The sequence below is a fragment of the Frieseomelitta varia genome, unplaced genomic scaffold, assembly GCF_011392965.1.
Source record: "Frieseomelitta varia isolate USP_RPSP 00005682 unplaced genomic scaffold, Fvar_1.2 scaffold_371, whole genome shotgun sequence".
In the NCBI taxonomy this organism is placed as follows: domain Eukaryota; kingdom Metazoa; phylum Arthropoda; class Insecta; order Hymenoptera; family Apidae; genus Frieseomelitta; species Frieseomelitta varia.
This window is the reverse complement of record NW_025110114.1, coordinates 837,485-859,411: the sequence shown is the minus strand read 5'-3', so window position 1 is coordinate 859,411 and position 21,927 is coordinate 837,485. Positions and strand designations below refer to the sequence as shown.

At 27.1% G+C, this 21,927-nt stretch overlaps 7 protein-coding genes across 17 annotated transcripts; 4 read left to right on the top strand and 3 right to left on the bottom strand.

Moving 5' to 3' along the window:
• Positions 1-815: 815 nt before the first annotated feature.
• LOC122531060 (mitochondrial ribosome-associated GTPase 2) lies at positions 816-5,130 on the top strand. Of its 6 annotated transcripts, none has more exons than XM_043658617.1 (7): positions 816-836; positions 3,462-3,698; positions 3,770-3,889; positions 3,976-4,314; positions 4,407-4,545; positions 4,627-4,859; positions 4,941-5,130. In XM_043658617.1, exons 1-7 carry the CDS (start codon positions 831-833, stop codon positions 5,088-5,090), a joined length of 1,224 nt encoding a protein of 407 aa, XP_043514552.1. In that variant the 5' UTR covers positions 816-830; the 3' UTR covers positions 5,091-5,130. The 6 variants fall into 6 exon arrangements, with proteins under 6 accessions (XP_043514552.1, XP_043514557.1, XP_043514553.1 ...); XM_043658618.1 differs by lacking the exon at positions 816-836 and adding an exon at positions 2,034-2,158; XM_043658620.1 differs by lacking the exon at positions 816-836 and adding an exon at positions 2,290-2,304.
• LOC122531057 (alanine--tRNA ligase, cytoplasmic) lies at positions 2,856-10,126 on the bottom strand. Of its 2 annotated transcripts, XM_043658612.1 has the most exons (16): positions 10,019-10,126; positions 9,647-9,824; positions 9,381-9,569; positions 9,155-9,300; positions 8,859-9,050; positions 8,514-8,804; positions 8,332-8,441; positions 7,968-8,242; positions 7,567-7,890; positions 7,233-7,491; positions 6,893-7,145; positions 6,555-6,819; positions 6,185-6,469; positions 5,917-6,094; positions 5,194-5,843; positions 2,856-2,974 (listed from the first exon to the last, which is right to left on the bottom strand). In XM_043658612.1, the coding sequence occupies exons 2-16, from the start codon at positions 9,788-9,790 to the stop codon at positions 2,936-2,938; spliced, it is 3,600 nt and encodes a 1,199-aa protein (XP_043514547.1). In that variant the 5' UTR covers positions 9,791-9,824; positions 10,019-10,126; the 3' UTR covers positions 2,856-2,935. The 2 variants fall into 2 exon arrangements, with proteins under 2 accessions (XP_043514547.1, XP_043514548.1); XM_043658613.1 differs by lacking the exon at positions 2,856-2,974 and having other exon boundaries at positions 5,146-5,843.
• LOC122531064 (probable 28S ribosomal protein S25, mitochondrial) lies at positions 9,977-11,946 on the top strand. Of its 2 annotated transcripts, none has more exons than XM_043658635.1 (4): positions 9,977-10,062; positions 10,438-10,667; positions 10,747-10,853; positions 11,008-11,946. In XM_043658635.1, exons 2-4 carry the CDS (start codon positions 10,531-10,533, stop codon positions 11,268-11,270), a joined length of 507 nt encoding a protein of 168 aa, XP_043514570.1. In that variant the 5' UTR covers positions 9,977-10,062; positions 10,438-10,530; the 3' UTR covers positions 11,271-11,946. The 2 variants fall into 2 exon arrangements, with proteins under 2 accessions (XP_043514570.1, XP_043514569.1); XM_043658634.1 differs by lacking the exon at positions 9,977-10,062 and adding an exon at positions 10,158-10,290.
• Positions 11,611-13,222, bottom strand: LOC122531063 (probable RNA-binding protein 18). Of its 3 annotated transcripts, XM_043658632.1 has the most exons (7): positions 13,111-13,210; positions 12,989-13,018; positions 12,841-12,916; positions 12,621-12,718; positions 12,286-12,499; positions 12,089-12,165; positions 11,611-12,010 (listed from the first exon to the last, which is right to left on the bottom strand). In XM_043658632.1, exons 3-7 carry the CDS (start codon positions 12,850-12,852, stop codon positions 11,794-11,796), a joined length of 618 nt encoding a protein of 205 aa, XP_043514567.1. In that variant the 5' UTR covers positions 12,853-12,916; positions 12,989-13,018; positions 13,111-13,210; the 3' UTR covers positions 11,611-11,793. The 3 variants fall into 3 exon arrangements, with proteins under 3 accessions (XP_043514567.1, XP_043514566.1, XP_043514568.1); XM_043658631.1 differs by having other exon boundaries at positions 12,841-13,018; positions 13,111-13,222; XM_043658633.1 differs by having other exon boundaries at positions 12,286-12,506; positions 12,841-13,152.
• Positions 13,223-13,318: 96 nt separating this feature from the next.
• Positions 13,319-17,332, top strand: LOC122531065 (E3 ubiquitin-protein ligase PPP1R11). Its single transcript, XM_043658637.1, has 5 exons — positions 13,319-13,558; positions 15,467-15,575; positions 15,660-15,809; positions 15,890-16,001; positions 16,074-17,332. Exons 1-4 carry the CDS (start codon positions 13,469-13,471, stop codon positions 15,913-15,915), a joined length of 375 nt encoding a protein of 124 aa, XP_043514572.1. The 5' UTR covers positions 13,319-13,468; the 3' UTR covers positions 15,916-16,001; positions 16,074-17,332.
• LOC122531059 (succinate--hydroxymethylglutarate CoA-transferase) lies at positions 13,565-15,379 on the top strand. Its single transcript, XM_043658616.1, has 2 exons — positions 13,565-14,899; positions 14,966-15,379. Exons 1-2 carry the CDS (start codon positions 13,841-13,843, stop codon positions 15,194-15,196), a joined length of 1,290 nt encoding a protein of 429 aa, XP_043514551.1. The 5' UTR covers positions 13,565-13,840; the 3' UTR covers positions 15,197-15,379.
• A 158-nt stretch (positions 17,333-17,490) lies between the features above and the next one.
• On the bottom strand, positions 17,491-20,496 carry LOC122531058 (F-box/WD repeat-containing protein 5). Of its 2 annotated transcripts, none has more exons than XM_043658614.1 (9): positions 20,029-20,496; positions 19,719-19,876; positions 19,455-19,632; positions 19,172-19,364; positions 18,874-19,095; positions 18,626-18,801; positions 18,222-18,552; positions 17,941-18,153; positions 17,491-17,856 (listed from the first exon to the last, which is right to left on the bottom strand). In XM_043658614.1, the coding sequence occupies exons 1-9, from the start codon at positions 20,324-20,326 to the stop codon at positions 17,589-17,591; spliced, it is 2,037 nt and encodes a 678-aa protein (XP_043514549.1). In that variant the 5' UTR covers positions 20,327-20,496; the 3' UTR covers positions 17,491-17,588. The 2 variants fall into 2 exon arrangements, with proteins under 2 accessions (XP_043514549.1, XP_043514550.1); XM_043658615.1 differs by having other exon boundaries at positions 20,205-20,338.
• Between the last annotated feature and the right edge of the window lie 1,431 nt (positions 20,497-21,927).

The window sequence follows — 21,927 nt, the reverse complement described above, 5'->3', positions numbered from 1 at the left end:
AAACGATAATTATTGTTTTACATTGTTTGTTTTTACATTTTTTACTATACATTTTTGTATTTAAAATAGATCTGAGGATTTAAATAAATGGAATTATGTGTTAATAATCTTCATAAAATTAATTTCATACCTAGAATAATTAACATCAAATGGTAAAATGTTCTTACATAAGTTAATCTAATTTAATCGTCTTAATTTAACCTTCATCAATTTTTTATAATTATGTCGAAAGACAATCTTTAAATTTATTTCCCTTTCCTTTTTGGACGCACGCATTTTGTCTAATAATTTCTAAATATTCAAAAGTATTTAATAAATATTTATTTGTTTGTTTGTTTCAATAACTCTTGTTAATTTTAATTATTCATGTATTATTTGTATTATTTATAATTATATATAGTACTTTTTTCTTTTAATTTAAAATTTAATTCTCCATTGTAGTTAAATGTTTACTATTACACGACCAATCAAATTTGACTATATTTGAAATATACTACTTATTATTTAAAAAGATATACAAATATAACTTTACGAATAACGATTTAGATATAATGTAACTTACTATTCATATAAATTACTATTAAAAATTAGCAATACTGTATATAATCGGTCTAGATTTTCCTTAGCTTCAAAAGACACTGAATCGGCTATGCATGTCGAGGGCTTAACCGTGACAACATAATATACAGATTCTCAAGGTACAACGTACATATAGTGTATAACATGTGTCAATGACAAACTACAAGTTAATATTTTTCATTGTAGATTGAGTACATTCGCGAGCTTGCGTGCTGCGATACGCTCAAGGTAGAACGATGGTACTGTAAACCATGAAAGTATGTACATATGTATTTAGATATATATATATTCCTAAGTTGACTTCCTTAGTAAAATTCTTTCAAATATTTATTTCAAAATATTAAATATTTATATTAAATATTAACAACGAATTTTTTCTTTATATTACTAATTACTAATAAATTTATAGAATTCTTGGGAAATGAGAGAAAGGAACAAGGATTCCAAGAAAACGATAAAAAGATCAAATTTTTATTAGACAGTGAGAATAAAATATTGTAAAAAAATTAGTATTAATTAGTCATTGCAAAATTTAAATATTGCAAACCAAATAGTTTTGTTTTAATTCCATTTGATCATGTCTTTCCAAGAAATTTAACGCTCTGTGAATATTCAATGTACGTAAAAACGGAATCATACAGTGAATTCGCGATGCTAAATTTATAATAGACTCATCGAACTATTGTATAAAAATAGTTTCATTCATTCATATTATGTCACACTTTCGCTTGTAAGCCAAAGAAGATATCAGCAAAATACAAGGTTTATTTTAAATTACTTTCGCGATAAATTAGCGGCACATATGTTCATAATATCACGTAAAAATATTTATGACTCCATGTATATATGTATATATATATATACACATATAATTTAGATTTCAATAAATTTTGTTTATATGTATCCAATTAATTAATACAAAAAAAAGAATGCAAAGTATTAAATACTGTACAATTAATATTGAGCGAAATATTCGATAATGTTAATAATATGATATTTTTATGTTTTACAGTACATATTATTACATGTTACAGAGCAATGAAAGTATATTAACACACTAATATTAATACTAGTATTAATACAAATTTAAAATAAATATAAAAATATTAATGAAAGTTTCAAGAAAAAAATTTGAAAATAATTTATCAATGTCACAATATAATTTATCATTGATTTTGTAAAAAATTAATAAATATTTTACACAATAATGTTAAATATTTTTATTAATACTTTCCTACTATACGAGATTCAGAACAAAATAACAAGAGCATTGTATATTTCATATATTCTAAATTCACTTACATATGTGTACATATATAAATTCTTAAAATATCCGAAACATATATATGTTCTATTTTAAGGAATTTTTTTTCTCGTTCCTTAAATTTCACTACAACAATATATTTAAGTTTATTAATTTTTTTATTAATCTTTTTCTATGATTAAAATTTATTCGCGTAATTATGACTTATTTAATATGTACTACAATAAAATAATGAATTACGTTTTCACAACAATTTATACGTATTGAGTACATTACACTATTTACGTGAGGTTAGTTGCTTGTTGTATTTTGAAGGTTAGTAAATATGCATTAGTATGTTAATTTAAACTTATTATTTTAATAGTTACGATACAGTATATAAATTGTTATATGTTGATTTATCGAAATCATGAAATTTACTATATTTAATGAAAATGATTCTATTCTCCTAGTAGGAGAAGGTAATTTCTCATTTTCTGTTGCATTGTTTCATCTTAATTTAAGAATTAATATTACTGCAACGTGTTATGAAGCTAGTGTTAATCAAAAGTTTGGAAAGAAAAACATAGAATATCTCAAAAATAATGGTTGGTATTTAAAAAAAAATTCATGTGTTTTTCTCTATATAATTAAGTTAATTAATGTAATTAAATACATAAAAAAATTCTATGCTTTTCTTTCCAGGAGTTCGCGTATTATTAGGTGTTGATGCAACAAATTTGAAAGAGCATTCGATATTAAAAACAGAATTATTTGACAAAATTATTTTTAATTTTCCTCATGTTGGTGGTAAGATGCGAATAGAAAGAAATAGAGAATTGTTGAAACAATTTTTTATAAGTGCATCAGAATTATTAAAAAGCAATGGTCAAGTATTAGTTTCTCTGTGCAATGGTCAAGGTGGTACAGCTATTGACAATCCGCCAAGACGCTGGGATGATTCATGGAAAGTCATAGAAATGGCAGCACATGGAAATTTTGTATTAACAGCTGTTGAGCCATTTGCATGGTCATTTTTTCAAAGTTACATAGTAACTGGATATCGTAGTTTAGACAAACAATTTCATTCTGCAGGAGCTTTAACTCATATATTTATAAAATCTGAACCCCCAAATGCTGAAAACATTGCTCCTAAAAAGAAAATAAACATTCTAGAATGTTATAGTAATAATTTTTCATGGAAAGATATAAATCAAATTACAAATGTATCACATATCTGTGGAATTAATGCAGACACTCGTATACATACATTTGATATAACTTTTAGTGTTAAAGAAAAATTTGATTCAGCTAAATTTTATATATTATTATATAATCACGCAGGGCTTATTATAAATGATGTCAGTTTCTTAGGATTATATGAATCTTTAGGAAAAGTACAAAAAAGAACTTATAGAATAAGTTATAAATCCAACTGTTTACCTTTATATAGAGAAAGAGTTATCAATATACATCAAAACTTGATAGCAAATATTCTAGAAAGTAATTTAAATATTTTGGTTGTAAGATAATATTACTACACACAAATTCGAACATACATAAAAAGTATAAATCAATATAATTCATAATTTAATAAATTGTTATTTATTTATATTTAGAAAAATATAACTATTTTCAGATGCATTGTATTCATCAAATAAGGAATGTAATTGTACATAATACTTTTCGAAAACAAAACATTTTATATGCTGCTACAATAAATATTGAAAAATATAAAAATATAAATAAAAACATATTTAAATCATTTTGTATTTCTAAGAAACTTGTAGAAAAAAAAAATGTTCCCAAACCATTACGTAGAATAAAACTAAGGGCAAAAGAGGATACAGCTAGAAGTATTATTGATTTGAAGCAAGTATGAAATTAAATAATTTTTCTTCAGTTTGTGTTTAATATTTACGGATATTTACTTATATCAATATTTAGGTAAGAGTAATTGGAGGAAACGGTGGAGATGGAGAAATATCATTTTTACAGTTATGGTCAAATGAGAATGCTGGCCCAGATGGTGGAGATGGTGGACATGGTGGTCATGTAATTTTTGAGGTCCGAATTGAATAATTTGTTAAAATAAATCAAAGTTAAATAGTTAAAATTTTATATTTAAAGTATATGTATACAAAATGTTGCAGACGTCATCAAATGTTAATGACCTTTCACATATAAGTTCTGTTATCATGGCTGAAAATGGAGAAAAAGGCTATAATAAAAGCTGTTTTGGAAAAAACGCTGAACATGCTATAATACATGTTCCTGTAGGTACCATAATACGCAGTATGAAAGGAAGCATAATAGCTGACTTAAATCAAGAAGGAATGATGTTTATTGCTGCACGAGGTGGTGCTGGTGGTCATGGAAATGCGTTTTTTAAATCTGATGTGCAACAATCTCCACGTATAAGCGAATATGGTGCAGTTGGAGAAGACTTACAATATGTATTAGAAATAAGTAGTATGGCACATGTAGGATTAGTAAGTAAAAATTATATTAATATACTTATTCATTATTATTATAACAGTATTTCAATATTTAAAAAGCTAACAATAATATTTGTATTATTTAGATTGGACTTCCAAATGTAGGTAAAAGTACATTATTAAGAGCAATATCTAGAGCTAGACCAAAAGTGGCACCATATCCATTTACAACATTGAAACCTTATTTAGGAATGGTATTATATGATGACCATGAACAAGTTGCAGGTTGGTAATCTAATGTAATGTAATTAATTAATCAATATTGCATTTGTTTTTTTTTTAATAATAAATTTGTCAATTTTTAAGTGGCTGATTTACCGGGTCTTATACCTGATTCTCATAAAAATAAAGGTCTTGGCATACAATTTCTTAAACATGCAGAACGTTGCAAGATTTTATTATTTATTATTGATGTTAGTTCTGATGAACCATGGCAAGACTTTGAAATTTTAAAATATGAAATCACAGAATTTAATGTACAATTAAATAAACGATTACATCTTATTGCGGCAAATAAAATAGATTTACCAGGAGCAATGGTCAGATAGTATTTTCTTTAATTAATATTAGTTAAGAAATGAATAATCTTCGTCATAATATAACTAATTATATAATTATAGGAAAAATTGGAAATACTTAAACAAAAAATTAATTTACCAATTATTCCAATTTCTGCTAAAATGGGTACAAATATATCCACTTTATTAAGAGAAATAAGAATACTGTATGACAAGGAAGAAGAAGAAAATGAGCAAGAAAATTCTAATTAGTTGTATATTTATAATAATAAATTGTTGATAAAAAACGTTTGTAAAAATCACTTGTTTCAAAAACAACATTTAATATTTATTAATTAATAGCTTTTTCACATACTTTAAATTTTTTTATCACGCTAGCTACTTGCGATTGATTTAAGATAGTAAAAAACCATCGATTTAAATTTGTATATTGTTTTCTATACGTTGAATCTAATAAATATTCATATAATGGCATTAGAGCAGTGAAAACAGCAATATCTGCAAGACTAACTCTTTCTCCCACTAAATAGGTTTTTGTTAATAGTATGTTATTTAGTTTCTTCAAAGAAGAAAGAACATCTTCTTTAGATGTTTTAATATTTGTTTTTATGTTATTTGGAACATTCTTTGAAAAACATGGCACAATCCATCCAAGTACCGCTGGCAAAATGTGATTATCTGCATAACTTAACCACTGTAAAATTTCACTGAATGCAAAAGGATTACTTGAACATTTTAATTGATTACTCGATAAATAAAATGCAATTGCATTGCTATCAAACAGTTCAAAACCATTTCCTTCTAATTTAATAGATTTGGATGTATCATCATTTTTATATTGTAACGTAATTAATTCTATGTCGCTATATTTAGCGACTATTTGAGTACGATAGTATTTAATACTTCCAATATCGCTGAAAAGTACTAATTTATTTTTTGAATTTTCGGAATATATAGATTTTTCATTATTTTTTAACTGCTCGTGATTTTCACTTATAATATCCTCTGAAAATATATTTCAGGTTCAATTTATTCTATATAACACATTAGCGTCGCTATATAGCAAATTAATTTTTACCTGCTATTCCAAGTTTCGAGTTAGCAAAATTTTTAGCGGTGTATACCAATTTGGTTACACATGATATATTAGTACCCGAGGCCTGAGCAGATTCAGTTTTTCCGCCTCCTTTTCCTTCCATTAATGGAACAATTTCTTGAATCCATTCATTTGCTTTTAATCCTTTATTTACAGCAGACTGTTGTATTTTATAAAACAATAAAAATATTTTTTAAATAACTTATTTTTATTTTAAATAATTTATTTGAATGTATGCATCTGACTTTACCTTAGATACTGCACAAAGTGCAAAAATTTTTTTAGCGTCAGAATCGACACTTATGAGTAATGCACTTGTCTCTGGAGATACAGCTTTTATCTTTTTAAGAGCTGAGTCTAAAGCTTTTGTGTTACTGTACGCTTGTAAAACTTCTACTAATACTAGACGTCCAATATCTTGTTGAATTATTTGTTGAATAGTGTCTACCACTGCATTGGCTATTGTGGTTTTAGCTGCACGTTCTTTATCATCGAGTGTTTTTTTTAAATCTTTTAACATTTTACGCATTTTATCCTACATTTGAATAAACAATTGTATCCTTATTATGATTATAAAATAAACAATGTATTATGTATAAATATATATATATAAAACATACCTTTTTCCAACTTGAAATAACAGCATGTGAAATATCATCCGTTAATTCAATTATTTTTTTTATATGTTCTTTTATATTCACGCCACTTTTATCAGCTACTATAATTGCTTGAAGCTGATCTAAATGACTTTCTAATACAGATGCTTTCTTCTGAGCTTTTATTGCTTCAGGTCCTGTCAAAGCTACTATTCGTCTAATACCTTTAGCAATAGCCTCTTCACTAGTTATAACAAAATCTCCGATATGTTCTGTATAATGTAAATGCCTAAAAAAAAATTGAAAGTAAAAAGTGTTTATAGATTTTATTGCTTCATATAGAAAATATTAAAAATATTTACGTTCCACCACAAAATTCTACACTAGTTTGTAATGCACCAGGACCTAAAGGATCTTTTTCTAAGTCTTCAACTTGTATACCTAAACTAACAATTCTTACAGGATCAGGATATGTTTCTTCAAACATAGCACGTAATCCTTGAATGGTTTTTGCTTGCGCTAAATTACTTTCTTTAGCATAAACTTTTTTATTTTCTTTTATCATATTATTTACAATTTCTTCTACTTTTCTTATTTGTTCTGCAGTCATTGCGCCTATGAAAAAATATTTGGAATATATAAGTTCTAAAAATGTTTTAAAATGTATATTTTAAAAATATAAATTATTATTTTTTCATAAACCTTTATTTGTAAAATCAAAGCGAAGACGGTCAGGTGCAACTAAGGAACCTTTCTGATCAACTTCTGCACCTAACACTTTACGAAGAGCGTAATTGAGAGCATGAGTAGCAGTATGATTGCTCATTATAAATCTCCTTCGTGTAGTATCTATATTTAAAGAAACTTTATCGCCTTTTTTCAATTTTCCTTGACCTACAGTTCCAATGTGTAAAACATAACCACCTCTAACTTGAACATTTTTAATGCGAACTTCGGTATCCTTGAAAAATATGATAATTATCTTTACTAATTATGCTTAAATATGTATATAAATTTAAGTACGTTATTTGTTTACTTCGTCATTGATTTTCACTAAAAATCCTTCATCATATATTTGTCCACCTTGCTCTGCATAGAAATTCGTTTGATCTAACAAAATTCCAACTTCTTCTCCTGATGATATTTCATCAACAAAAGTCTTTGCACATCTAAGAGCAATAACAGTGCCAGAACATGAAACAAACTCATATTCTTCATATAAATTATTATTTGTAACATTGTAATTATATTTTGGTAAATCATTTGTTGGTTTAATTCCTTTATTTTGCAAGTCAGTGATCGCATGAACATCCAAATTAATTTGATCATCTACTCCACCACTTTTACTTTGAGAAATAAGCTAAGATAAATTAAATAACATTGTAATTATTTTATGAATATATATCATTGGTGCAAAGTATTTGAAATATCTACTACCTGAGCTTGTTTTTTTGCTTCTTCGTAACCGATTATATCTACTTTTAATCCCTTCTCTTCAGCCATAAGTTGTGTTAAATCAACTGGAAAACCGTACGTATCGTATAGACGCCATGCAACATCACCTGGGAGAACATTTGATGATTCTAATTTTGTTATAGTACGATTTAATAAATTACGACCACGTGATAACGTTTTAAGAAACTGAGTTTCTTCTTCATTAATAATATCAATTATGTACTGTGGATCTTTTGTTACTTCTGGGAAGATGTCACCTACGTTTGCATAGAAAAGTATTTTTTTAATATAAAATATCATGAACAAACCTAAATATATTGGTAAATATCAAAATGAAGATATTTACCAAGAAGATCTACCACAACATTCACCAATGATCCAAAAAATCCAGGTTTAGCATTCAATTTTTCAGTTGCATAACGTACAGCACGCCTTAAAATTCTTCTCAATACGTATCTGAAATTTTATTAATAATAAAATATGATCAAAATATGTAAATTAAAAAACTACCAATAAAATCAAACACACCCTCTACCAGTATTATCAGGTACACCTCCATCTGCAAGAGCAATTGTAATAGTTCTTGCATGATCTGCCAAAACTCTATAAGCCATATCTATTCCATCTTTGTCTTCCATGCCTATTCTGCCTTGGTAAGGAGGTGCTCCTGTACCTTTTTGTATTGCATCAAAAAGTGGTACAAATAAATCTGTATCGTAATTTGCTTTTTTATTCTGTATCACTGACACTAATCTTTCCAAACCTAAGCCACAATCAACATGTTTTTTTGGTAGCAGTTTCAAACTTCCATCAGTTTCCCTAAAATAATGTGCAAAATCAGAAAATATATTTTAATTGTTATAAATTACTTACCTATTAAATTGTATAAATACGAGATTCCAAATTTCCAAAACATCTGGATCATCTTGATTTACTAAATGAGCTGCTTCTCTGTTGCCAATACGATCATAATGGATTTCACTACAAGGTCCACATGGACCTGTTTCTCCCATTTCCCAAAAATTGTCTTTCATATTTCCTGGTAATACATGACTAGGAGCTACACTAAGGACATAAAATAATTGTTTCTAATATCCTTTTATAGAGATTATATTAGCAATTGATGACAATAAAAATTAAATATAACAAAACAACAGATATTTAATTACCCTAAAGAAAGCCAGATTTCTTTACATTCCTCATCAGGTTTTAAATTATTCTTTTCATCTCCTCCAAAATAAGTTACATATAATCGGTCTGCTGGTAACTTTAACTTAACAGTTAAAAATTCCCAGGCCCAAGTACAAATTTCTTTCTAAAAAAATCAGTCGTAAATACAAAAATTTAATATAATAATTTTGCAATAGTTCATGCATTATATAATTAATATATTACTTTAAAATAATCCCCAAAAGACCAGTTACCCATCATTTCAAAAAATGTATGATGATAAACATCTTTCCCAACATCATCTAAATCATTGTGCTTTCCTCCAGCTCTAATACATTTTTGACTGTTAACAGCTCTCATTAATTTTCCTAGATCGCTATTAGGATCCACTATTCCCAAAAATATTGGTTTAAACTAAAACATATCAGAATAATGAATGAAATATGCATTTTAATAATCAAAAGTAATAATAATAATGTTATTAAATATACCTGGTTCATTCCAGCATTTGTAAATAATAATGTAGGATCATCATGTGGTATCGTAGAACTGGAATGCACATACTCATGATTTTTACTTTTAAAAAAATCAATATAAGCTTGCCGAATTTGTTTAGCAGACATCATTGTAGTCATATTAAGCTATTCTTTTCTTCTTCTTCTCCTTTATCTATAATAAAATATTCATGGAATAATTTGAACATATGGAAACAAATTGTATGTGTTTATTTAAACAAAGCAAAATATTTAGATGAAATAAATGAATTAAAAAATTGTATATTTTCAGTTTAAAATTTTTACCAAATTTTTTCGCAATATTATAAAATAATGAAATATAAAGAGAAAGCACAATGCGCAACTTACTCAAATGCGAAAGTTTATATTAGAATAGCTGGCCTTTACAACTGGTGAGTATTTCAAAAGAGAAAGGAAAAAGTTATTTGGAGCAATTTACACCGTACTAGATTGTACCGTAACTTCAGATCTTTGACTGTATTAACGGTTCAAGAATTCACATCAACGAATGATAAGACACAAATAGAATACATAACCAAAAAATCTTTTGAAAAATTCGATCACCATACATTTACATGTTATTTAAAAATGAAGTTTTGAAATATTAATGTAATAGAAGGGTAGATATTATCAACTTCCATAAAGGGAAAATAAATACAAATAAAAAAAATTTTTTATTAAAGATATTTATTATCTGTTTGTTCTAACTATTTCATAATGGAACTTCTAATGTGTATAAAAATGATCTAACACTATATTATTTTTAGGTCATTTAACATATACATTTACATATATAAGAAAGCAGTGAAAGATTGATTTATCGTTCTACACATCTTTTTTAATTAAAGAAAACAATCAAAATGCCGTTTATGATTGGTAGAGCACCTATACGGAGGACATTAAACTATTTAAACGCTGGTAAATTAATTTTAAAAGATGAAATTCAAATATTTTCAGTAAATTATAATATACATGGAGATCATCACAAAGGTGCTATGTAAGTCTTACATTATTTTCATGTAATATGCACTAATTTTGTTGAAAGCGATTGATAAATTAATCTGATTTATATTAAGGGAGTTTGTATTTTGGCATTTATCACAAATTAAATATAAAAATCCAAATGTGCAAGTTGTCACCTTTAAAAATATGACACCAACACCTTTTATAAAATGTTATTATGGTATGTAGTAAGAACTTTTACAATTTCTTATATATAATTTTAAATGAATATTTTATTCTAACAAAAATTTGTAGTGTAATGAACATTTCTTTTTATTTTTCATGTCTTTAAAATATCAAATTAAGGAAATTATCTTTCTTTCAATTTTATACAGAAAATGGAAACACTATGTTAATTGATATAGACAGCAAATCTAAAGAAGAAATATTAAGCCATCTTCAAAAAGTAATTGGTAAATCACTGGAAGTACAGCAAAAGGAAAGGGAAGCTAAAGAAAAGAAAGATAATCCAGCTAACTTTGGTGTTGGTTGTCCAAGAAGCTGTATGTGTGTAATACCTGGTCAAGTACCATGTCCTGGTATAGTACCTCTGCCATATCACATGCGTGGAAAATGTAGGAAGCAAAGAAAATATTAAAGGAAAAATAATTTTGTTTTAATGATTAAAATAAAATTTACAACAGAAAAAAACATTTAGCATTATGTTTATTGAAGTTTTGCCATTAATAGGTCTTTATTTTTAGTTATTTAATTTTAAATAAAAATATGATCATATTTTGCATCACAATAAAATATGTATTTAAAGTATATATTTGTTTATTATAAAAAGATATTATAGATTATGAAAATACGTGTACATTAATGTACATATTAAGCATTACATTATTAGTGAATTAAGATACTTTTGTATCTAATGTGCAATTGCACCACTGTAGGAATCATGTTCATAGTAGAAAAAGAGATTAAAAAAGACTAACTAAAAAATATAAGGCTTTATAATAAAAAAAAAAATTGACTTAATACAAACACATTGCTTAAAGACAAAATATAAATAATATAAATATGCTAATAATGATCATGGAACAAATGTCAATTAATAAAAATGGATTGATTAGTTTTAATTGTAACACTAAATTAAAAAAAAAAGAAAACAATTGAAATTATCTTCTTGGTTTATGACGGTTGTATGGCTTATTATTGTGATAATGACCGCTTCGATTGTGATAACGAGTTGATGTGGACGGTTTTGGATTTTCTGGCTTTTGATACAAATGTATTACAGGTGAGCCATTTAAAGGTTTATTTAATTCAAACTCTTCTTCTGATTCTTTCATCAATTTCAGTTTTGCTTCTATGGCTTGAATTGCCGTCTCGCGACTAAAAAAAAGCATAATAACATTTAATAATAGTCATCAAAATATATTTTATCTCGTATATTTAAAAATTGAAATTTACCTAATTCTTTTATCTTCCTTTTTAGCTCCAGCTAAAGCAGGTATATCTATTTTTGGTTTTGGCTTATCCATGTCAGACTTAAATGAAATAAATATGTTGTTAATATTATAATATTCATTTTATATTGCAATATTATATGTTGATACAAAAAATAGCAGTGTAATAAATTTTAATAATATTGTCATTTTAATAATTACCTCTGTTACGCTGTGAGCCCATCGTACAATAATGTTTTTTGCTCCTACTTTTAAATTGTGTAAAGCATCTTTGGCTGTCTTCGCATCTTGAATAGTTTTGTAGGTAACAAATGCATAACCTCTAGGTTGACCAGCTTGTGGGCCTGACCGATGAAACAAGAGGTCGAACTTTTCGATTGTTCCATGTTTTTGGACGAGTTTTAGGAGTTTGTACCAGTTAACAGATAAAGAGTTAGTTTTTTCAGATTTTTTCATTGTACAAAAATATTACCTCATTTTTAAATAATGAAACTATCACATTAGAAACGATTCAACTAATCTGAGTAAATACTTACTCATTAATCCTTAAATCTAAATTGCCCACCCACAATCTTCTATCTTCCACCTGATTTGATTTTATGGGTTCTAATGGCAAAGGAACTTTGGTAACTGGCTGAAAAATAAATTGAAAGCATGTAATCACGCAAAATTATTGATATGCACGTACTTGAACTCATTTAATTGGACTCGAGTGTAATCCTATAACCTATTTACAATTGAGAAATCAAATCTTACCTCCATACTCATAGAGTTTAAAAAGATATGAAATTAATCGAAGGAATCGTCGGTGTTGATTTCGAAATGTATCTTTCTATAAAATTGGGCATTAGACCTCAGGTATTTATACGAAACCGTACAAACGCATCGACACATATACACTCACTTTACGGCAGTTTAGCAAAATTGTTCGTCTCTACGGACAATACTTATAATGTTATTTAATGTTACCGATATTTACGTTTAAAGCAATTCAACTATATCGTATAAATATACATCGATACATACGATGCAAACGTTTTACTAGTTTTTACTTTGCCATAGTAGATTGTTTTATTGTCGAATTTAATGTATGAGATTATTTGACATATATTTTGAGCTATAATTATGAATGAATAAATATGAATAAAAGTATAGCGTAAAAATATATATGTGCAGAAACAATGCTGTATGAATTTTTTTTTTTAATATATGGACTGAAAAGTATTTTGTTTAGTTTTGTGATATATCAAAAATTGTAAACAGTTCTTCAGTTTCAAACATGGCGTCATTTTTCTCAGATAATGATGAAAGTACGAAGTAACCGCAATTTCAAGTCACGTTAAATCGTATTTTTTTGCGTAATTTCGTAAATAATACATCCCAAATGGAGAGATCACTAACGTCCGAGCAAACAGTTACTCAAATGCAAACAGAGACTGTCGTAGAAACAGATGTCACAGATTCTGCATCTCAGGTAAGCTTAGTGTTATCACAACTACTACGTCATTATTTTTACTCAATGTCAATGAAATTCACCGTCGTAATGTCCCAATTTCTTTTCACGAAACGATAATTTTTACATTCCCGCGATATTGAAGATATGGGATGTGTGTTCAGTGTAAAAGTGTTACATGGATAATAATTTCTCTTCAGTTCAAATCAATTTAGTGAAATTGCATATATATATATATATATATATATATGTATATTTGTAATAGTGAATAATAAAATTTTTTTGCAAAGTTAAATTATAAGTATGTCTGCTTTCGTATCAAAATGGATAAGAGTAAAGCATTTGGTAAAAATATGTACTATTAAGAATCAAAGATATACATGCACGAATAGTACAGAAGATAAATCACCTTTATCTGGAATTCGTGTTTTGGATTTGACTCGAATTATTGCTGGTCCCTACTGTACCATGATTCTCGGTGATCTTGGTGCTGAGATCCTAAAAATTGAGAAACCAGTTAATGGGGATGAGGCACGAAAATGGGGTCCACCATTTATAGAAGGAACTAAAGAAGCAACTTATTTTCTTTGCGTTAATAGAAACAAAAAAAGTGTATGTATTGATCTCAAGAAAGGTAAAGATATAATTTACGAATTAGCACAGAAATCTGATGTATTGGTAGAAAACTATGTCCCTGGGAAATTAAAAGAGATGGGCTTAGGATATGAAGATATCTCTAAAGTAGCCCCTCGTCTTATATATTGTTCTTTGACTGGTTACGGATATGAAGGACCTTACGCTAATAGGCCTGGATATGATGTGATTGCTGCTTCTATAGGGGGTTTGTTACATATAACAGGTTCAAAAGATGGACCACCTTGTAAAGTCGGGGTAGCAGTAACTGATTTAACAACAGGCTTATATGCTCATGGTGCTATTTTAGCAGCATTGTATCAGAGAATGACAACCAATAAAGGACAGTGGATTCAGTGTAATTTATTATCAACACAGGTTGCTAGTTTAATCAACATTGGCTCAAATTACTTAAATGGTGGTAAAGAAGCAGTACGCTGGGGTTCAGAACACGAGAGTATTGTACCTTATGAAGCTTTTTATACTAAAGATGGTTACATGACTGTAGGAACTGGCAGTGATGGACAATTCTTAGATCTACTTGAAAGAATGCAATTGTCTGAATTATCCGAGATAGATAAATATAAAAATAATAAGGCTAGAGTAGAAAATAGAAATGAATTATTATCAGTTCTTAGAGAAAAGTTTAAAACAAAAACTAATAAAGAATGGGAAATTATTTTTGAAGGTGCTTCATTCCCTTATGGCCCAATAAATACAATAAAACAGGTACAAAATCATAAATGTTGTGCTAAAATAACTTGAAAATAGTCTTTATACAAAAGAATTTTATAGGTTTTTGAAGATCCTCATATAAAATATATAAAATTGGTACAAGAAATGGAACACCCTACAGGGAAGAAAGTAAAGATTGTTGGTCCTGCTGTAACATATAGTTATGCTACAAATAAAGTTCGAATTGCCCCTCCTATGTTGGGCCAACATACTACTGAAATATTAAAAAATGTTTTAAATTATACTGATGATAAAATACAAATCTTAAAGGAAAACAAGATTGTGCTATGAGGAAATATTTGTCACTTAAGAAAGATATAAAATATTTTTAGATTTATATTTATTTAGATATATAATGATTAAGTTTAGAAATGTCATTTTTATAATATAATTTTATTATACAATTTTAATACAATTACTTATTGTTTAATATAAATTGTATATAGGCTAAAATAAATAAATTCCGAAATATAATTGTACATAAATTTTTATTAAGATTACACTTCTTATTAATATAGTATATATAAATGTAAAAAATAAAAGATATTATTTCTGTTTTAGGATGTACCAACAGTACGATTGTGTCTTAGAAAGCCAAGATCAAGTAAGAAGGTTCAATGGACTCAAGGCACTGTAGATAATGAACATATGAATAAAAAAAAATCTAAATGTAAATTTTGAAGAGAATATGTTTTTTCTTATCTATGATATAATTACATTCATATATAAAATTTAATCTGTATAATAATCATAGGTTGTTGTATCTATGAAAAACCAAGAAATTTTGGTGAAAGTAGTTCTGAAGATAGTGATGATGAATGTGAACATTGTCATGGACATAAAGACGCTCATAAGAAAATTTTGCCACATAATGCAGAAACATCTCAAGAATCTTCTACTCCGGGTAATTTTATTAAAAAAAATTAATTCCTAAAGATAATGTATATAAATAATATTTATAAATTTTTATTTTCTTTTTTGCAGAACCAATAGCAAATGCATCTATATAAATATGCTGATGATATAAATAATTTCTTTAAATGGAAAGACGTACTTCTTGAGTTAATGTTACATAGAAAGAAAATATGAAAATTAGGTACATCGCTTTAAATACAGTTTTATATATTAGATATAATAATATATTAATATTTAATTCTGTATTTTGTAGGAAATTCGAAATATCAAAGAAAAATCAGTTTTAAATACAATTGTATTACTATTGTTCATACTACTCGTTGACATTTTTGAATAAATATTGTAAGTTACACTTGCAATAGACAAGCATTGGTAAGGCATATCATCATTAAAAGGAAAGAAAAAGAAAATATTGACTTTTATTAACATTGTAGTTAATGACTGTTACACAATTTAATATTTATATAGTATATGATTGAAAATGAATTTATCAATGATAAGCTAATGGTCATCAAGTAACTCAAGAGAAAGATATATCCTTTTTTTTGTTAAACAAATTAAAATTAATCATGATTCCTGTATCACATAGTATAGAACTTGTTGCTTCTTGACGGTGATAAAGTTATTTAGAAACAAATTGCAAAAATATTATTGTAAGTATTGTAAAAGTTTATTAGATTTAAAATTCTTAACGAAATAATTATAAACGTGTAATATAAATTCCAATGATTCTTGAACAGTTTTTGATTATATGTATATTGTATATCTATTACACATCTCTCTTGTTTTAATATAGTAATTGGGCAGATATACATATATGTTATGTTGGATAGATATATAAATTTGTAACAGGAAAGTATACTTTTTCAAATTATTTTTTTTTTATTATAATATTTGTCTATATGTATTCTTTTTGTAATTGTAATATTTTCATTTTAAATAATTTTAATATAAATAACAATGAATGTCAAAATGTTGATTTTATTTTAATTTAAAGTTAATTTTCTCACACAGAATATATTAATTATAAATAGTTGTTTGTACAGTTCTGATGATACACTGTTTGTATATATGTATATAAAAAAAATTAAAGATTTTCTGTTTATTTTTTTTTTTTATAAATGAAACTATGAAATTATTGCAACATTTTAATTTTTTTTGTTATTTTTCAAAGCAGTTTCAATAATTGCATATTAAATACGTGTGTACCATCAAAACTTATTCTAAATTAATTTAAAAATATCAGTCAGAAAATTACTTAAACACGAAATATTGTCAATTAAAATATGTCATGATAGTTCGTGAAAGAATCTCTGCTCTTATACTTCGTAAATGTTTTAAAACATACAACCTATCTCTGAAGATAATTTATCATTAAGTACATACAGAGTAAAACGAAGAACAATAAAATGAAACGAACAGAATACTTCTGTGAAAAATAACAACTTTGAACTTCTTTATAAAACACATTATAAATATTCCAATTTCAATAAACATCATTGTACAAGAGAAAAAATCTTTTCAGTCATTAAAAATATCTTATAAATAAAATATGTGCAATATTGTATAGTTTAATTATTAAAACAATATGTAAATATTTATAGATATATATAACCATATTTTATCCTAATTTTATTGAAAATAGAATTTGTAAATTCATATAGAGATATTAATATATTACAAATTTAAATAGAAGATACCAATAATGTAATTTAGTATATCCTCTAAAATTTTAAACAAAAATTTAAATTAATTTAATAGTCATTAGTCAATCAACATTACAACTGCTTTTTTGAAATTTTCGCCTATTACGTACTTCCATACCTCTAGGGAAAGAATCCTCGTCTAAACCCAGTGAACGAACTACAGCTCGACTACGCCAAACTTTAACAGTATAGTCATCGCTAGTTGTAACTAACATTTCAGGATCACGTGGATTGAAAGCAACAGAATTAACAACATCAGAATGTGGAAATTTGGCTAGACACACTCCATAATGCCTATCCCAGAGATAGCCATGTTTATCTTCAGCACCGCTAATAATCATAATTTTAATATTAAAATGCAGATTAAATTTAGAAGGAATGAACATTTAAGTAAAATATGTTAATTAAATTCACCTTGCCACATATTCATCACATACATCAAGAAAAATAAAAAAACATTCATTATTTGGCGTATATGCCTTATGAGCTCTTAACATGGTACCAACTTGTTTTAATGTTACTAAATCAATTACGTGTATATCAATTTCTTGAGCTATTGGAGGAGGTTGCAATGGATTTGTAATAACATAACCTCGTGGCCATGGTCTTGTGTTTACATATAAATATCTAATAACAAACATACATAATATGTTACTTACAATGAAAAGTAAAAATTTATACTGTAAATAACTAACCTATGATCTGGCGAAAGTCCCATTCCTATAATGTGCCCATGCAAATCAATTAAGTGATCTACTTTGTCAAATTGATCAGCTACAGATTCATAATCCAACCAATTGGTAAAAAATGCATAAGAATTCTGTCTCTCTCTTTCTCTTTCTCTTTGTGCTATTCTTTCGCGTAATGACGGTCCTGGATCCAATCGTGTAGGAAACTTGAAATTTTTTATTCTCTTGAAACCCACTTGATGCGGTGTGTAAGTTTTTGATCCAGTTGTAAAAATAAGATATTTTTCACAGTTGTTTGATAACTCGTCGTTATCACCTTCTTCTGTATTCGACGATTCTATATGCAAAACATTATTATGTTTATGTAAGAAAAATATTATTATAATTAATATACAATAAGTGTTACTTACCTCCAGATTCATTTTCTTCATCCCACTGAAAATTATCGCTTTCTTTATCATTTTCTTGCGTTTTTTTTTCCATTTCTACTTGTCTATATTCCTGATTATATTGTATAGGATTAGCATATTCAAAACCATCACCAAGTTTCTTCCAGTTCATAAATCCACCCTCTAATGTACTATATCTATTTATACATTTCAATACATTAAATTGAGAAAGATGAAAATAGAAAATGTATCTTATTGAATTAACTTACTGTAATCTAGATGATGCATGACGAAGAACAACTGGTTCTTCTTGTACAGTATCATTAGAAGATGTAGATGAAATATCTTTATGGCTTGGTGGATTTCCTCTTTCATCTTTAACACTGGAAGATGAAGGCTGATTTTGTTGTTCTTCAGATTCAGTTTGTTCAGATGTTAAACAATTAGCTACCATTATCGCTCGAACTGAAGAAGCATTACCATTATAAAATCTAAAATATATTTGTATATTTTCATGGTTAAAAAGTTATTTTCATGGTATAAAATGCTATTCGTCATATGTGGTACCTAAACAGTTGTGTCATAATAGGCACATGTTCACTAGATGACTCTTGATTTGCCTTATTAAGCCACAAGAGACTAGTACTAACTAAATGTGCCAACCAGCATAAATTTCCACTTAAAAGGTAATGTTCACTGTACCATGTTCCAAATATGTCATAAGGTTTATTTATTACTCTACACTGAAGATCAAAACCAGCTGTAACAAAAGATTAAATTAAATAATTAATAGTAATACATTTGGTTTATTATTCGTGTTAAAATATAACTAATTTATTAATATTCTTACGTGCTAATCTAAATACTGCAATTTCACCCGAAGTGCTAAGAGGTGTACCAAAGTGTACACCAGAAACAAGTAGCAAGGTATCAGAAGAATTGAATTGTGAAAACTGTGTGTATTTCCAACTAAATGTTTTCATGTCATGAAGGTACTTTATACGTACAGGGTATTCACTTTCCCAAACCTAGAAGTAAAATCACAGATTTTACGTGTTAATCAAATATAAAACGCAAATAAAAATTAGATAATTACAAAACGCAAATAACTCACAAAGATGTATCCATCTTTTGAACAAGTGGCAAACATTTTCCCATTGTGCGCGAAGCTAACATGTAATACTTGGTGAGAGTGTGCTTTAAGTACCTCTGTTTGTAAGAGCGGAGTATGATACGTTAAACGTTTAAATTCTCCTAACCACGATGTTTTTCCTGCAAAATACAATTGTAATGTCAAATTGAAAGCAAAAAATAAATGTAACTAACATGTCAGTGTTAACAGCGGAATACGTGTTAGCTTGTTTGTACTGTCATTTCGTACAAAATCGCAATGTTGAATATTTATAAATATACAAAAAGTTAACCTGGCATAATGCCGATATCTGGGTCTATTTTATATGTCTGATAGAATAGATCTTTCCAAAGAAATTCATCTCGCGATACCCTGTGCCATGATTTGCATATTTCTCCAGCAATTGTCAACTCCTTCGGCGTTAAATATTGGAAAATATTTAAAAGTATGGAATCCGGCATATAATACCAATTTTCATTTTCCTCGAGGCTTTCGGGCGAACTCTGACTCTGGTTAATATCCTCCTCCGATTTAACCGCATCTTCGTTCGTATTTTCTTCATTTTCGATGACACTCTCAATAATGTCCATATCGAAACACCGTTCTTTATTTACTAGAACAGCTGATATCTATCAGTAACACTGTTGTAATGTAAACGGTTCCGAGAACGTACGAGTTTGACCGAAATCAAAAAACGATCATAGTGGAATATTTCTTTAACAACGTAGATATTTTAAAAAAAGAGTTTTGAATATGTGTATAGCGGCACATGAGAGTATTCAAATACTTATAGGGTTGTAAAGTATGAAACTTTTATAAATATTTTGTCTTTACGGAATTTAGATCTTACTTGAAAGTATTGATAGGTTTCATTTGATACGCACCTTGTTTAAATACAAAAAGTTACGATGTACAGTCACGAAAATATGAAAATTTGGAAACCTATCGAAACTTTCAAGATTTTTAAAATTTCTAAATGTTTGAGAATAAAATTACGTAAAATCGGAATTTAAATGTGAGAAATTGCGAGTTGAAAAGACTTTCTAGAATAAAAATTCAGAGAATTTCGGATGAAAATTGGTATTAGTTCTAAAAATGTTTGTAAAATGTACATTTCCTTAATAAAAATTAGCTCATTTACTCGTTCCGCCTAAAAATAGTAAATTGTCTCGGTAAAATATGATTTACCAATATAATATAATTTTATCCAATTTTTTCTACGCAAATACTGTACCGTGCATCCGTTTACAAATAATAAACGCACTACAAACCGACGTAATTTAAAATTATTGCGGTCATATATAAAATTAAATTCTTTGACAGCATGTAATATATTCTAAATTTGGTAGTGGACAATACAGTTCATATCGTTTGAAGTAGGATATCTCATGCTCTTTTCTTTTTTAAAACTGTTCTCCGAAGAATCATCGTAATATATAAACCCGCGCGCGTGCGCATAATCTTTTTCCACAACGAAATACATACATATGTGTTGTACGTATTTACAAAAATGTTTAAAATATCGATATCTTTATTAAGAATCTTTTGAAAGTAAACAATTGGAAATAGGTAAAATAATAAGGAAATAATTTACAATAGGTAGATAATAAAAATAATAAATATTGATTAATATAAATATCGATTTTATTCCTCTACAGCGAAGAATTAATTAATGGAGGAAACACAAATACTTTACAACTTTTCACGATCAGATTAAATTAATTATAAATAGTTGATTTTTTGCATTAATAAATATACACTGGTGTATGAATGTCAGTGATCCTGAACATCAAATTACACGTTGACATTTTATCAAAAATATTTTATTAAAAAAAAATTATAAATATAATCTCTCATGTATTCTTTTCACGTTTTAAAATTTTATGTTAATCTTCATATTTTAAAATTTCATTTGCATTTTTAGTATCTTTTTTTAACATCTAATTTACACAATTTTTTACATCATAAATATAATTATGTGTTATTTCTATTGTTAACACGTTGACACGCGAAACTTTCGCTGTAGGATAAAATATTTAATTCCTATAAGATACTGTATTACAATAAAAAACAACAAAAACGTATTTTCGTTTTATAATATTATTTATGTTATTCAAAATTCACTGTCAATGATATTCCTCTTATTTTAATTATTCTAAAATATTCATAAAAATAGAAATGACGAATACTA